This window comes from Cannabis sativa, chromosome 1 (genome assembly GCF_029168945.1).
Source record: "Cannabis sativa cultivar Pink pepper isolate KNU-18-1 chromosome 1, ASM2916894v1, whole genome shotgun sequence".
NCBI lineage: Eukaryota > Viridiplantae > Streptophyta > Magnoliopsida > Rosales > Cannabaceae > Cannabis > Cannabis sativa.
The window spans coordinates 26064625-26079198 of NC_083601.1; the positions used below are offsets into that span (position 1 = coordinate 26064625).

The 14574-nt window shown below is 29.8% G+C and overlaps 1 protein-coding gene across 1 annotated transcript; it reads right to left on the bottom strand.

The window, feature by feature from the left end:
• Nucleotides 1-8: 8 nt before the first annotated feature.
• LOC115708251 (wax ester synthase/diacylglycerol acyltransferase 5) lies at nucleotides 9-4172 on the bottom strand. Its single transcript, XM_030636471.2, has 7 exons — nucleotides 3680-4172; nucleotides 2964-3584; nucleotides 2814-2880; nucleotides 1936-2057; nucleotides 1611-1820; nucleotides 540-677; nucleotides 9-420 (listed from the first exon to the last, which is right to left on the bottom strand). The coding sequence occupies exons 1-7, from the start codon at nucleotides 4025-4027 to the stop codon at nucleotides 262-264; spliced, it is 1665 nt and encodes a 554-aa protein (XP_030492331.1). The 5' UTR covers nucleotides 4028-4172; the 3' UTR covers nucleotides 9-261.
• Between the last annotated feature and the right edge of the window lie 10402 nt (nucleotides 4173-14574).

Genomic DNA, 14574 nt, shown 5'->3' on the forward strand with positions numbered 1-14574 from the left:
CAAGTATATATAGTGGCTATGAAAAAAGGAAAATTAACTCAAATTAAAAATTACATTTTTGAAAATTATTAAAACTATTTTTTTAGGGTAGAGCTTATTTTGCCATACCAATATAAATATATTAATGATATAAATTCACAGTTCACACTGCATTCGCATCATGTTATATAGTATACAGAATAATTAATATGAATGAAAAAGTGTTGGTTTTCTAAATGATATATAAAAAACATAAAAAACATGGATGATATTCTTTAAGTACTATTTGACAAGTCCTCTCTCTATAATGGTATCTTTTATAAGCTTGAGAGAGTCTTCAATGTCATTACATAGCTGGTGAGGATCTGGTATTCTATCTTCGTCCACTGTTAAAACAATAGTCATCTTCTTCATGTAACTTTGAAAGTTAACCATCAACTCCTGTCAAGTTATAATAATGTATTAATATGTATACATATAAGGTATATATTTATCTATCTATCTATAATACCAAATTTGTGTAAATGAAAAAGATGATTAAAGAGTAATTAATGTTATACATGTGGTTGGCCATAAGTAGTTGCCGCAAGGAAAGCTAAGTTGTGACCGTAAATGCCAATTTCCTGAGTTGGACCCACTATATTCGAGAACCCCATTGTTGCACCCGACAGAATTTTGTGAAAGAAAATGGCCATTCTCTGTGTTACAATCATATATAAATATTTATAAACTAGAATCAGAATAATTAATTAAAAAAATAAATAAGTTAAAATATAAGATAATCAGAAATAATATTTTATTATATTTTTTACTAAACTATCCGAAAAAAATAGAATTTTATTTTGTTTACATTAAGAAAGATAATCGAAAATAAAATTTGACTAAATCAGTATAAGTACCCAAAGTTTTATATTTGTAAACGGCATAAATCTAATGTTTATTTTTAGCGGCATAAGTACCCAATGTTTGTAAAACTGTAATTTTTCTCTAATTTTGTCAGTACAGACTTTGTTATGCACATATAAGGCCTAAATTCTTCATTATTGGGTCTAGATAGAAATATGTAGTATCAGTTACTTCAAAATATTCTTTTAATAAATTCAAAACAGAGATATTGACGAAACTGGAAGAAAATTACAGTTTTACAAACATTGGATACTTTCACCGCTTACAAACATAAAACTTTGGGTACTATGCCGCTATTTACACTTAAAAAATATAAGTGTTTGCTTATTTGTTTTTTTAATTTTTAATTAATAAAATAAAAAATAAAGTAGTATAGAAAGGGATGTATGATAAAAAGGAGAATTTTTCCCTTTTTTCTTAATTTAAGTGACCCCACTAACTTCATATGAGAATCAATACCTTCTTATTCCCTTTTTAAGTAAACATACATATATTGTGTATAATATTATATTTGATAAGACCCTTTTGCTTTCTATATCATAAATTACCCACTAAATAAAATAAATACATGTATTTTTCCTTCAATATTAATTAGTACGTACATATGATCAAAAATATCAATTAGGTAGTGGTCCTTAAAAATAAATGCACCGAAGAGTAAACTATTAGGTATTATATATGGTTCACATGCATGCATAAGTGTGAATATAGAATTAAGTGAGTACCTTGATGCCAAAAAGAAGAAAAACTATAGCGGAAATATAGGAAGTAGAAAGAGCTTCAAGGGAGTGCTTCTTTCGGTCAATTTGAAGTTTGACTTGGCGTATATAATCCAAAGGGTCTTCCTTCAAATCAATGGTTAGTGGGATTAGAACATATCCTAATTTGTTTCCCCACTCTGCTTCACCGTTTTTTTCCATCATATCAGCTAAATCCTACATTTATTCAACACTATAATTAATTAACACCAATATGTATATTATATATAGGAGCTGGTGAATTAATATTAAATTATATATAAATTATTATTAGTTAGGCATAAATAGTGACCTGAATTCCTGGGGATGGTCTAATATTAACAAGCAATACTGATCTGAGGCGGATATTATTGGGAAGATTATTAACGGTGCCCCTACTTGAATCCCCTTCATCTTTATTATTCTTATTCTCGCCTGCATTAATATAATTATTGAAGCAAATAACAAAACAAAATAATTGTATATATATTATTGAAAATATAAAAGAGAATATATGTATTAATAATTCAGGCGAGACCGCGTGTGGACTAATATTTATAGAAATTTGATGATCACAAATGGACAATACTATACGTACACGAATCTTCAAAGTAAGAGATCGATCACTTAGCTAGCTAGGTTGATATATATAGGTACCTAACACAAATTAGTTGTACTTAGTGTAGTCGAAGCATATATATCATTTTTGTGGTTAAATGATGTGTATTGTACCCGTACAATTGCCATATATGTACTCTATAATGAAATGAATTTGTCCTACTAAATTTTATATAAAAACATATCTCATGTCCTTTTTAGATATTCGTGTATTTTTTTCTAAAATATATTACAATTTTCCACGTATATATCTAGAAAGTGAAGTGACAATGCATGTTATGATCATAACCATATAACCTTTTTGGTAATTTATGTCGTTACATGCAAATATTGTGACATGCTTTAATTATGTCATAGAAATTGTTTTTCCTTTTACTAAATCAAAATAATTCATCACTTTTGTTTTTCTGAAAGGATTCATTTATTACTTTTATATTTTGTGAGAAGGGGTATTTGAATTTGTGACTTCTTAAGTGTGAAACCACTATACACCCAAAAAAAAAGGTTTGAAACCTAGGAACTAGGAAGAATAACTAGAATTAAATTTATTAAAGAAGTAGGATTATAGCTAACCGTATCTTCTGTTGAGATATCTAGATAAACCAGCTTGTGTAACTCCCAATGCAACATCATTTATAGTCTGCAAATATGTATATTAAAAACTTATTACTAAAAATTATTTATAACTAAACAAAAAGATAATATTTATATAATTTTCCTTACCGAATTCGTAGCATTCTTCACCAACTTAAAATCATCCAAGCTAAAGCTTCGAAAAATAATCCGGCGAGGACTGCTACTCTGTTGAAATGGAGGAGCCCTAATCGGCGTCTGAGAATCTCTCAAGAAAAACCCAGTTGCCAAAAACAAGAAAATATCAACTAAAGTATTCCAAAACAATTGAAGAAGCCATAAAACGCCCTTGGACCACCGCAACGAGCTCGTGATGAAACCGCCACTGCTCTTATTATTACATGAATCTTGATTATCATGATTGTGATTTTGTTTGTGTTTGGGAATAGGAAGTGTAGGAACAGTGTCCGGGTCGGTTATTGGGCGAGTACAGGCAAGGAGAAGGGAAACGAGTGACATGCCGTCCCCCATGGAATGATGAATCTTGAAAACGAACAAACCACCTTCTGCCTCTTTGGTTTTCTGGTTGATTATATGAACTTCCCATAACGGTTTAGACTTGTCCAAACTTGTTTTTGTTAGATCATAGATGTAATCTTCAACAAACTTTTCTGCCAAAACTTCATCATCATCACCCATGTCAGCAATTATCACGTGCTTATCCATATCAACATTTGTTCTCACCCATTTCAGATTTCCACCCTCATTCACCTGTTCATCAAAAAACAATATTTAATTAATTATACATATATTGTATATTGTTATTAAATAAACAATTAAATATATATTATAATTAATTATTATACCATCAAACTAGAGAAGCGAGGGTGCTTGAGAAGAGTATGGAGTAATCCTTGTTTGAAAACATCTGGGAAAATCTTTGTCTTGCAGCCGAGAATGGCTAAGATATGAACAGTGAAGTTTTGTTCGTTGAAAAAACGGCCTGCTGGACTTACAGGCTCATCTTTCTCGGCCATCATCAACATCATATCCTGCTCGGCCAAGAATGTGCTCTTCATCTTAATATTATCATCATCATTTCCCCTTCTTTTTAATATATTCGTGGTTTGAATAGGTTTCAGGGCTTGATTTCTTGATCTGATCAGGGTACCGTTTTCATGTTCAGATTCCATTGTGTAATTGCTTAATTTCATCAGCAACTACACTCAAGACAGATTAAGTATATATACTTCTATAAAAAAAAACCAAAAAAAAGGTAGTACTATAATATAACCGAGATTAACAGTACTCAGTATTAAGTAATATATGTATATATAAATTGATGGTTATTGTGGATTCATTATATTATATGTGATATATATATATAGAGAGAGAGAGATGGAATATGGATGGTATTTTTCAAAAAATATGTCCAAAAGTTATATTTTATTTTATTTTACTTTTTCAAATTGTACAGTGTACATGTTAGGTCGCCAACTGTTATTTTTTATTTTATTTTAGTTTTAAACTTCATAAAGAAATGTAGATAGGAAAATATAGGAAAATTCTACAATACATCCCCTTAAAATGGATATATTAATGCACCCTTATCTGTTTTTGCATCCGAAATAATTTTTTAATCAAATTTTTTATCATGCTTATGTACGTTATAGTTATTTAAGACATCCTGCAAAATTTTAAGAAATTTGGAAAAGTTTAACACACCGAAAACTATGTTCAAATAGTGTGTTGCATGCGTGACTATTTTATTTTATACGCGTGTAAAATAGACTGTTTGAACATTGTTTTCTATATTGTAAATTATTCAGAATTTTTCAAAATTTTGTAGGATATCTTAAATAGCTATAACGTACATGAATATAAAAAAAATCAGCCTAAAAATTTTTTTTAGATGCCGAAACAAATTAAGGGTGTATCAGTACATCCCTTTTAAGGGGGTGCATTGTAGAATCACCCGGAAAGTATATATGTATTTTATTTTTCAAAAGTAGATATATATTTTTTTTTTTGAATGGGGCGAACTTTCATTCCTACAAGTACAAGATATTATATTTGTTTAAAGCACCTATACTTACCTAAAAATGAATGTAGAATTTCAACATTAATTAGCTAGAAAGTAGTATTTAATTTAATTTTCTCATCTAACTAATAAACGGGAAGTAAAATTTTAAAAATGCATATTAATCCTTATCTTTGGGTATTCCAGAAAATCTTATTTATACATGAAGCTTTCGTTTTTTCTCTTTCTAAGTTCAACACTTTATGTACATATATTTTAATTCATGTAAAAGGTTCCTACAGATGCAAAAATAAGTCTTACAAACTTATGCTTATCTATATAAACACAAAATTTACTATTATATAAAATTTACATCATCATAAATATATTAATTATTTTTTATTTACTGTTTTTTTTTTATAATATTATAGAGCTATAGTCTTAAAATATAAACCTTTTTACATAATAAAAATATAAATTTTTTATATATATTTTAAATGAAAGTATTAATTAATGTTTAGTTTTGTAACATGATTTTTCATTAGGCATTGGAAGGTAATATTAAAAATTCATACACATATATTATAAAATCATTTTTTGTCTTAAATATCATATAATTTTTACATCTTCATTCTTCATAATACTTATATGGTATATGCTTGCTGAAAGTAAATGTGCATTTGTTAAAATATCACTACACAAAATCTTATTTTTAGTCACAATAAAATTTTTAACTACAAGTAAAAAAGTTGTGAATAATTATAATTATTTTTATATTGTCAAAGATTCGTGGCTAAAGTATTAGTTAAAAAAATACAATTTATTGTGACTAAATGTGCTTTTAATCGCAATATTTATTGTGACTAAAACTAAATTAGTGACAACTTATATCTAAAAACTATATTTAAGTTACAAGTAATTTTTTGTTATTAAAAAACACATTTAGTCATAAAAATTATGTTGTGGCTAAAGTAGATATTTTTTGTAGTGTAAATTGATTAGAAAGATAATAAAAGCATGGTAAAAGTGTAAATGGATCGGGTCGCATTTGATCCCACTATAATCCGACTCGATCCGAACTAGTTGTTGATCCAACTCAGTACTTCACTCCGCAGGGTAATTACTTTTTCGAATCGGGTAAGATCTGAATCTTCAAAGCTTTTTTTTTTTACAAATTTAAATCTTTGTATCAAAACTCATGTATGACTATATATCTAACCCAATAAAATAAACAATTTAGAAATATGATTTACTAATTTTAATTATCAATTATATTTTTATAATATATGTTTACATTTTATCAAAGATGAAGTCAAATTTATAAGAAAGAAAAAAATTAATCAAAATCTCTATGTTTTTAATCATTCAATAATAATAGAATCTGAGTTTATAATTTTTTTTATAATTTATCCTAATAGATTTTGTTTTAGAAAAAATTAAAAAACTGTATAAGGAAATATAAAATTTTTCAATTATAATGTTAATATTTTTAAAATCTATCATCAATAAATAATAATGTAGTATGTCAATTACATGAAATTAATTTTTAGTAATTAATGTTAAGTTGTTAGACATTATTAATTAACTTTATTAATTGCTTTTAAAAATTCCCTAAGGCGGGTTAGGTATGATTCAATCCAGATAATTTCTACCAAATCGGATCTGATTCGATCCGAGATTCAATAAGAGATCCGTTTGTTAGGATCGGAACTGCCCCGTCAGATCAAAGCTCCAATCTGACCAGAAAAATCGGATCATATTGCCATGCCTATCCAATGGAATGCTAAAAAAGTAGTGTATTGCTATACATGGCCGGCCCTGAAACAAAGTGGGCCATAGGGAAAAAAAAATTTGGGCCCTTATGTTAGAAAAAATGTGGTATTTTTTAAAATCAGTAAAAAAATGTATACTTTTAAAAGAGGAAAAAAAATTTGGGCCCTGGGCTGGGTGGGCCCTAGGCACAGGCCTAGCCCGCCTATGCCCAGGGTCGGGCCTGTTGCTATATATATTACTCCAATTGTGTTCTAAAAAATGTGTCAAATTTGACACATGCTAAAAGTTGTGTCAAATTTAGCAAAAGATATAACATTGTGCTAAATTTGGCCTAACATAAATGTTACTTTTTATTTACTAGTGTCACTAATTATTATTATTATTTATTGACTTTTACAAAATTTTATATTTTTATTTACCATATTACCATTACTTATAAACAATATAATGCATTTAAACAGGTAAAAGGAATTAGAATTAGATGTAATTGAAGGTAATTACACACTTTTATGTATTTGTTTGAATACGTAATTACATTGTAATCGCATAATTAAAAGTAACATTTGAGAGGTCTCAATTACACTCTCTAATTCTTATGCCCCTGGGTGTAATTACTAAAAACTTTCTATTATAAATATTAAGTACTAAAAATTATTATTTTTCTCGTGTAAAAATTAATAACTTTGCCAAACAAGACATTAAGATTTCATAAGTAATTATCACCTCCTATCTAAACACGTCTGATATTTTAAAATATAGTGTAGTTACTATATTGTGTAATAGTAACTTCCAAACTCACTAAAATTAATTATTTTTTGTGTATTTAATATTTTATCAATATAATAATATTTTTTAATTTTATTTTATATATTGTGTATTTGAATATAATTATAAATAGTGAGCTAAATACAGTATAAATTTAATTTTATGTCAAATTTAATATAAATTTTATATCTTACACTGAAAATGGTGTAACAAATTAGTGTATATATTTTTACCCTAATTCATCTTTATGCATAAATTAAGTGCTCTAAAAATTAATAATTTACCTTTTTTTCTTGTGTGTGTATTAAGACAAAATGATATTGGGGACCTATTACAGTTTAGAAATTAAGAGTGGGAATCCAACTTATAAGAAAACAGATTTTGGGACCAGATTAATATGGTTTGAAAATTATGGTTGGGAACCAACTCATGAAAAATAGATATTTTGGGGTCTTATGAAGTAAGTGTAAAGGATGGAGCCGAAATTTGTCAATTTTGTAAAATGAACATTCTCATGAGAAAATAATATTGATTCTATATACACATAACACCATTATTGTATCAATTAATTCATATAAACAGTAGCATTAACTTCTGCTCAAAAAAAAAGAAAAATATATATATTTTTTATTTTTCAATCCTTGTCACTCCTTTCAAAAAATTAAAAATAAAAAAATCCAAATCACTTAATTGAAGACCATAGATATTGAATGTAATTTGGAAAGGGTCAAATAAAATGACGTGCAATTAATTGGCTTTGCCTGTGGTTAGTTATGAGTGGGAAAGTAGGACAAGGAAAGATGACAACTTTGTCAAAATGCAGTTGATAGTTGCAACGAAATAGAATAGTTTCTCATTAAATCATATTAACCTTTTCGACCACTACTAAAGTAAATACTAATTTCCACAACTGTGTATGCATTTTCACATTATATCACATATATCTATTTCTTTCATCACCTTCTTTCTTTTTCTTTTTTTTTTTTTAATGGCAACACTATTAGGATATATATATACTAGTAGAACGCTACGTAGTATACTAAATTTTATGTTAGGTGTGTCTTGCTTTATTTAAAAATAATACAATAAATAATTAAAGAAAAAATATTATTAATTATTCTTTGAGATTATAAATATGTATAATCAATTAATGTAAATAATGTTGTTAATAATTAAAAATAAATACTAAATACAATATATATATTTTTTTTTTGAATGACTGAATACAATATATGAATGTTAATAATCTAATTGCAATTTGGTTTAAGTTAATCCAAAATTAAACCAAAAATCAATGTTCAAAAAATAAAGCATACAATTTAAATTTGAGTTAAATAAAAAAAAGATATTAAAATTTAATCTCTAAATTGTTGATAGGTGAAGATAACACATGTGTGAAAGTTGTAAAAAAGAAAAATAAGGATACTCTTAATGGTTGAGTTTTAATTTTCTTTTGCGAGACAACAGTGTAATATTTGTATTTTGCACTGTTCATTCTAGCTGGATCTGCTCGACAAAGTTATTATTTTTCATGTAAGATATAGTGTAAATAATTAATTTAATAAATAAAATCTACTTTTGATAGTCAAGTACATTTATTTTATTTATTTAAAACTATATCTGTACAGTAAAGTATATTATTTAGGCAGCAATACATGAAAGTATTTTTTTCATGATATCTGCAAACATCACAACATCTACGATTTTGTAGTATTATCAAGTTCAACATATACTATAACACTGAAAAATAGATAATAAAAACTAATTATACATGTATAACTAAGCATGACAATCAAAGATGATGGTTGAGAAATCGCTAGGTAATGGAAAGCAAAAGCTGAAGAAAATAATTGAATATTCAATCTAGTATTATAGAGCACAGAAGCAAACAAAAAAGAAAAAAAAAAGATAATTGAATGAAACTATATCGTGAAGTTAGAATATTCAAATATTTAATCAAGCCGCTAGTGGAGTAAAATTAGTTTATGTAGAATCTTTTTAGTTATATTTTATTATTAATAACTATTAAGTTATGAGAGATTATTCATATCTATATTAAGATTATAATCTTAAATTTTAACCAATAAATATAAAAATTTAAAAATAATTTATAAAATATTTTTTAAAAAAAATCAGTACATTCCACTCTTAATTTTTTTTAAAAAAAATATAAGTGATTTTTAAAATAAAACAAATCTAACAAACTGTTTTCTTAAAAAATTCAGAACATTCGGCTAAAAAAACATATTGAATATAAATTGTTTATTAAATAAAAGTCTAATATTCTGTTTCCTTCAAAGAAAAAAAAAATACTACTAAATTACAATCTAAAATGAAACCAACTAAATTAATATCTTTATTCCACTAAAGCATTAGTTACTGTATGTTGAATATAGTAGTTGATATACAACTTTATTAGGTCCAAGATAAAGTTAATTTGCAGCTTACGTCTTCAAACAACATTTGGTGCCATGAGATTTAGATATAAAGTTGGTGCCATGAGATTTAGATATAAAGTTGATTTAGCAGCTTACGTCTTCAAACAATTTTACCAGGTCCAAGATAAACGCTTTCTTATTAAAAGCAATTGGCATAATGAAAAATTTTATCAAATAAAAGTTCAATGAAAAGTATTAGAAAAATATATCGAAAACAATAATGGTAAAGCTTGAAATTGAAAGCAATAAGTGTAAAGCTATGAAATTGAAAGTAATAACTAAATTATTGAAACTACATTTGGTAATCCTAGCAAATAAAATTACTCTCTCATGTCATGATTTTGGAGTACATGAGTCTCGTCTCTGTGTTGAAATTTGTCAATGCAACATTCTTCATTTACCTGCATGAGTAATATCAAACACATGTGAATTATAAATTTTACCAAAAATTACAAAGCAAACCAGCACCTTACCTTATCCTTTCAAATCTGTAAGGTGTTATGAAGCATCAAGATAACCAGAACTTTAATAATCCCACATATTATACATGGAACAAAGAAGACATTATCAATCAAACCCAAATGCAATATCAAAACAATTGGGCAAGTACAAATTTATACCAGATAAATCATATAATAATAAACAAATCTAGGATAACATATTGCTTGGTATAGTATGGTATATTAGGTTGTAGCATGCAAAACGAATTCTAGTGAAAAAAAAAAACAAAGTTTCTTTAGAATATTCATGAGGCAGTAAATCAATTAAAAATGAGCTTAATCATTAAAATTATATAAGGAAATCAATGTCATCAAATTGCAAGTTCATCTTTACAAAACCATCGTCTCTTTAGAAAACCAAATAGCTCCAATCAGAGCCCCCAGTCGTCGGCGGTAAAGATGGAGGCGAACCTCCCGCTACTGGATCGGAAAAACCTCAGCCGCCTCCTCTGCCGGAAAAATCGTTGCCTGGGGATTGATGTGGAAGCGACTGCGTTCGTATGGGATATTTATTACGATGAACTTGAGGATTATAACAAGCTTTACAAAATGGATTCGAGCCCCAATTCGAAGCCTTCGTGAGAAGAAATCAAGATTATTTTGGTTTTTTTTACTTTGAAATTCGTTAAATTAATGTTTTATTTTGTGTAAAGATTGAATTTGAATATCAATAAAAATGTCGAATATTCTGTGAACCACTGATTTCAATTTCCCAATCTTCGAATTCGATTGGGACTGTAGTTTTCGAAAGCCTGTTAACTTCTTATTGGGCCTATAGGCCCAGGCGATCTCTGCTTAGTTATGGCGTAGACCGACGAATTCAGTAGAGTAGAGAAGAAGACGAATTCTGTGCTGTGGTGGAGAAGATATGCGTTGTTTTGAGGTATGTTTAGTTATTTTCCTGGTTTTGGTGCTGTTTGGAGACTCGCCCAAGGGAATCAAAGCTTCCAATTCAGCTTCGGCGTTGGTCCAAATAATTAGCATCAAATATCAGTTCAAATATTAATAGAATTTGTTTTATTTTTATTTTATTATTTTATTATATATAAATAATATTTTATTATTTTATTAAATATAAATAAAAAGTCACCCATAAATTTCTCATAAATTAAGAATTCAGTTATATAGGCACACTTTATATAGAATAGATATATATTTAGGGAAATTTGATATTTTATGCTAAAAAAATACACATGGTGTTATTTTATGCCACCCTCACAAAAGTTTTTTAATTATGCTAATCTTTTAATCTTAACCCCAAAATGCTCCTCTCTCCTACAATCAAAAAATTCAGCCTCCTCTCTCATTCCATCTCGTGTTGCTCTCTCTCTCTCTCTCTCTCTCTCTCTCTCTCTCTCTCTCTCTCTCTCTCTCTCTCTCTCTCTCTCTCTCTCTCTCTCTCTCTCTCTCTCTCTCTCTCTCTCTCTCTCTCTCTCTCTCTCTCTCTCTCTCTCTCCCTCTCTCCCTCTCTCTCCCTCTCTCCCTCTCTCTCTCTCTCTCTCTCTCTCTCTCTCTCTCTCTCTCTCTCTCTCTCTCTCTCTCTCTCTCTCTCTCTCTCTCTCTCTCTCTCTCTCTCTATTACTACCGGCCGCCATTTTCACCCTCAACGTCCACCGCTCACTGCCGCCATTTTCACCCTCAACGTCCATGGCTGACTGCCACACCTCCACCATTTCCACCCTCAACATCCACCACACTCAACAAACATATGGGTAAGTGTTTTTCTTAGTAAATAATGTTGTTTTTTGTTGTATTGTATGGATCTGAACGTAATTAGTTGTAATTTGTGGCTTTTGTGTCCTTGAAATCGAGGTAGAGTTTGTTCCGAGCAGTCTGTATTTTTCTGGGTTTTTTCATTTTTTGCGATTTTATGCGACATTGTGCGATATTGTGTGCGATGTCATGAGAAATCCAAGGTTAGGGATGAAATGATTAATTTTGGCGACTTTGTACGATTTGCATGCGATTATGTGTCTGATTGTGATATTTGACGATTTATGTGTGACCTTTGTGCATCGTTATGCGATTTTGTTATGTATGGTATATTGTGCGACCTTATGCGATATGTTTCCTTCTTTGTGCGATTTGTGTGCGACATGATACTTGTTTATATTGTTGATTTATTAGGCGACATTGTGCGACATTAGTAGTAGCTTGTGCGATTTAGTGTGCGATATAATATGCTTATTTTTTCTGTTTATTTGTTTGTATTTCTTTGGGACAGATTCAACTGTATTTGTGCCTGTACTGTATGATGGCGTTTGGACTGTCGAGGGTTTCAACTGGGTATTTGATTCCTCAAAAAGTAAGACATTGATGTTGGACATTGACTCTAGACTGAAAAAGGTGCGTGAAGTTTTACATGTGGAGTTGGAGGTGGACCCTTTGGTATATGAATTGAAGTTAGAAGTTCTTTACATGTACATGAAAGACACTAAGTTTCCACCTGAGGTTTTAGTGAAAGATAGTCAACTACGAGTGTTCTTGTAAAGCCCGCTTAGTTAATTTGGAAATTATCAGTTAATTATGATTAATTATGAAATTATTTATAGCTATTTAAATAATTTACTACTGTTATTTATGGAATTCAGAAATGCATGGTTATGTTATTCAGTAGTTTTCATATTTTGCATTTCCGGTGCCCGGTATTTTGGAACTCGGCGTTTGGCTCAGTAGAAATCACAACTTAGTATGTTAGTAGTTTGGGGACGGGTTTTAGACATTGGGAATGTCGGGAATGGCCGGGAATTTAGAATTTCCCAAAAATACCCCTTTAGTATGATTTATGTGATTTTATGGTGGAGGGGCAAAATGGTCTTTTTGCCCCCTTAGTTTTTTGTCTTCTAGTGGAATTATTATTGAAAAAGAAATGTTTATTTGTTTAATTGTTGGCTGAATAAAATGGGATTATATGGCTTTTATTTTATTTTTCCCAAACTTAGAAAAAATTACATTTTCTCAAAGAAAACTCTCTCAAAACTCTCTCTCTCTTTTCGGCCATTTGAGGCAGCAAGAAGGGTGATTTTTCCTCTTCATTTTCAAGTGATTTTCAGCTAGTTAGAGTGTTCTTAATTGAGATAATTTTTATCTAGCTTTCTTTCTTTGTTTTCTTTAAATTTTGATGTAAAAGATGGGTAATGCATGAAGAATTCTGTTGATGTTGCTGCTGTAAGTTGTCTTGATTTTTATAGTTTAAAGCTTGTTAGATTAGGGTTGTTTAAGTAGTTTTGAAAGCATGTTAGATATGTTGTGCAAAGCTTTAAGTTTTCTATGTAAATATGTGATTTTGAAGAAATGTTGTGTAATCTGTTACTATGTTGTTGCTGTTGTTCTTGTTTTTTTTTCAGAAGCTTAATCATGCATATTTAAGTAGAATTAACCAGGTTTGATTGCATGTTTGTGGGATTTGCTCAAGTTTGAGTTTAGAACTCAAAGCTTGAGCTTTAATGGCAATTTGTGTATCTGTGATTTCTGGGTTAGTTTGATGCCTTGGATATGTTCTTTGGGGTATTTAGAGCAGGTCTGGAAGGTTTGGAATAAATTGGGTTTGATTTGGTTGAGTTAGGAATTTTTGAAAAATTCCTGCGAGGAACCGGAATTCCGGTTTCCGGATGAGGGTCCAGTAATTCCCAGAATCGGAATTCCGGTTGGGCAACCGGTCTGCCGATTGGGGAATTTTCAGAACCCGTGTTTTTCCTCGTTTTTATGTTTTAAGGGGTATTGCCATGCTTTTTATCGATAGGGAAACTTTTAGTTCCTAGTTTAAGTCCCCGGGAAGTGATTTAGCGTGTCACTTATAGCGTTGTGATTTTTATGGTTTAGGAGCCAGTAATCCGCCACTCAGCTAAAGTTCAAGTCAGGTTGACCGGCACACCTGAATTCGGAATCCAGGTAAGATTAGTATAACAGTATGCATATGTAGATTACATGTTTAGCGTGCATGTAGAAAGCCTGTTAGATTACATTAGTTATGTATAAAGGCTTCGAACCATCCAACCCTGTCACGTCGGTACAGGCTGGAGTATGACCAGCAGCCGGAGTATGACCGGTTTGACCGATCAGGCTGACATTTGGTTGGTGGTTCCGTGCTATTGACCTATCCCGTCGGTACAGCCGGAGTATGACCAGCGGCGGAGTATGACCGGTTCGACCGATCGGAGGATACTTGTCAATAGTACCGTCCCCGTGAACGTTCAAAACTCGGTACCATGTTGGACATGGCAAGCAGTGGCTCGGTACCATGTTGGACATGGCAAGTGGCGGGA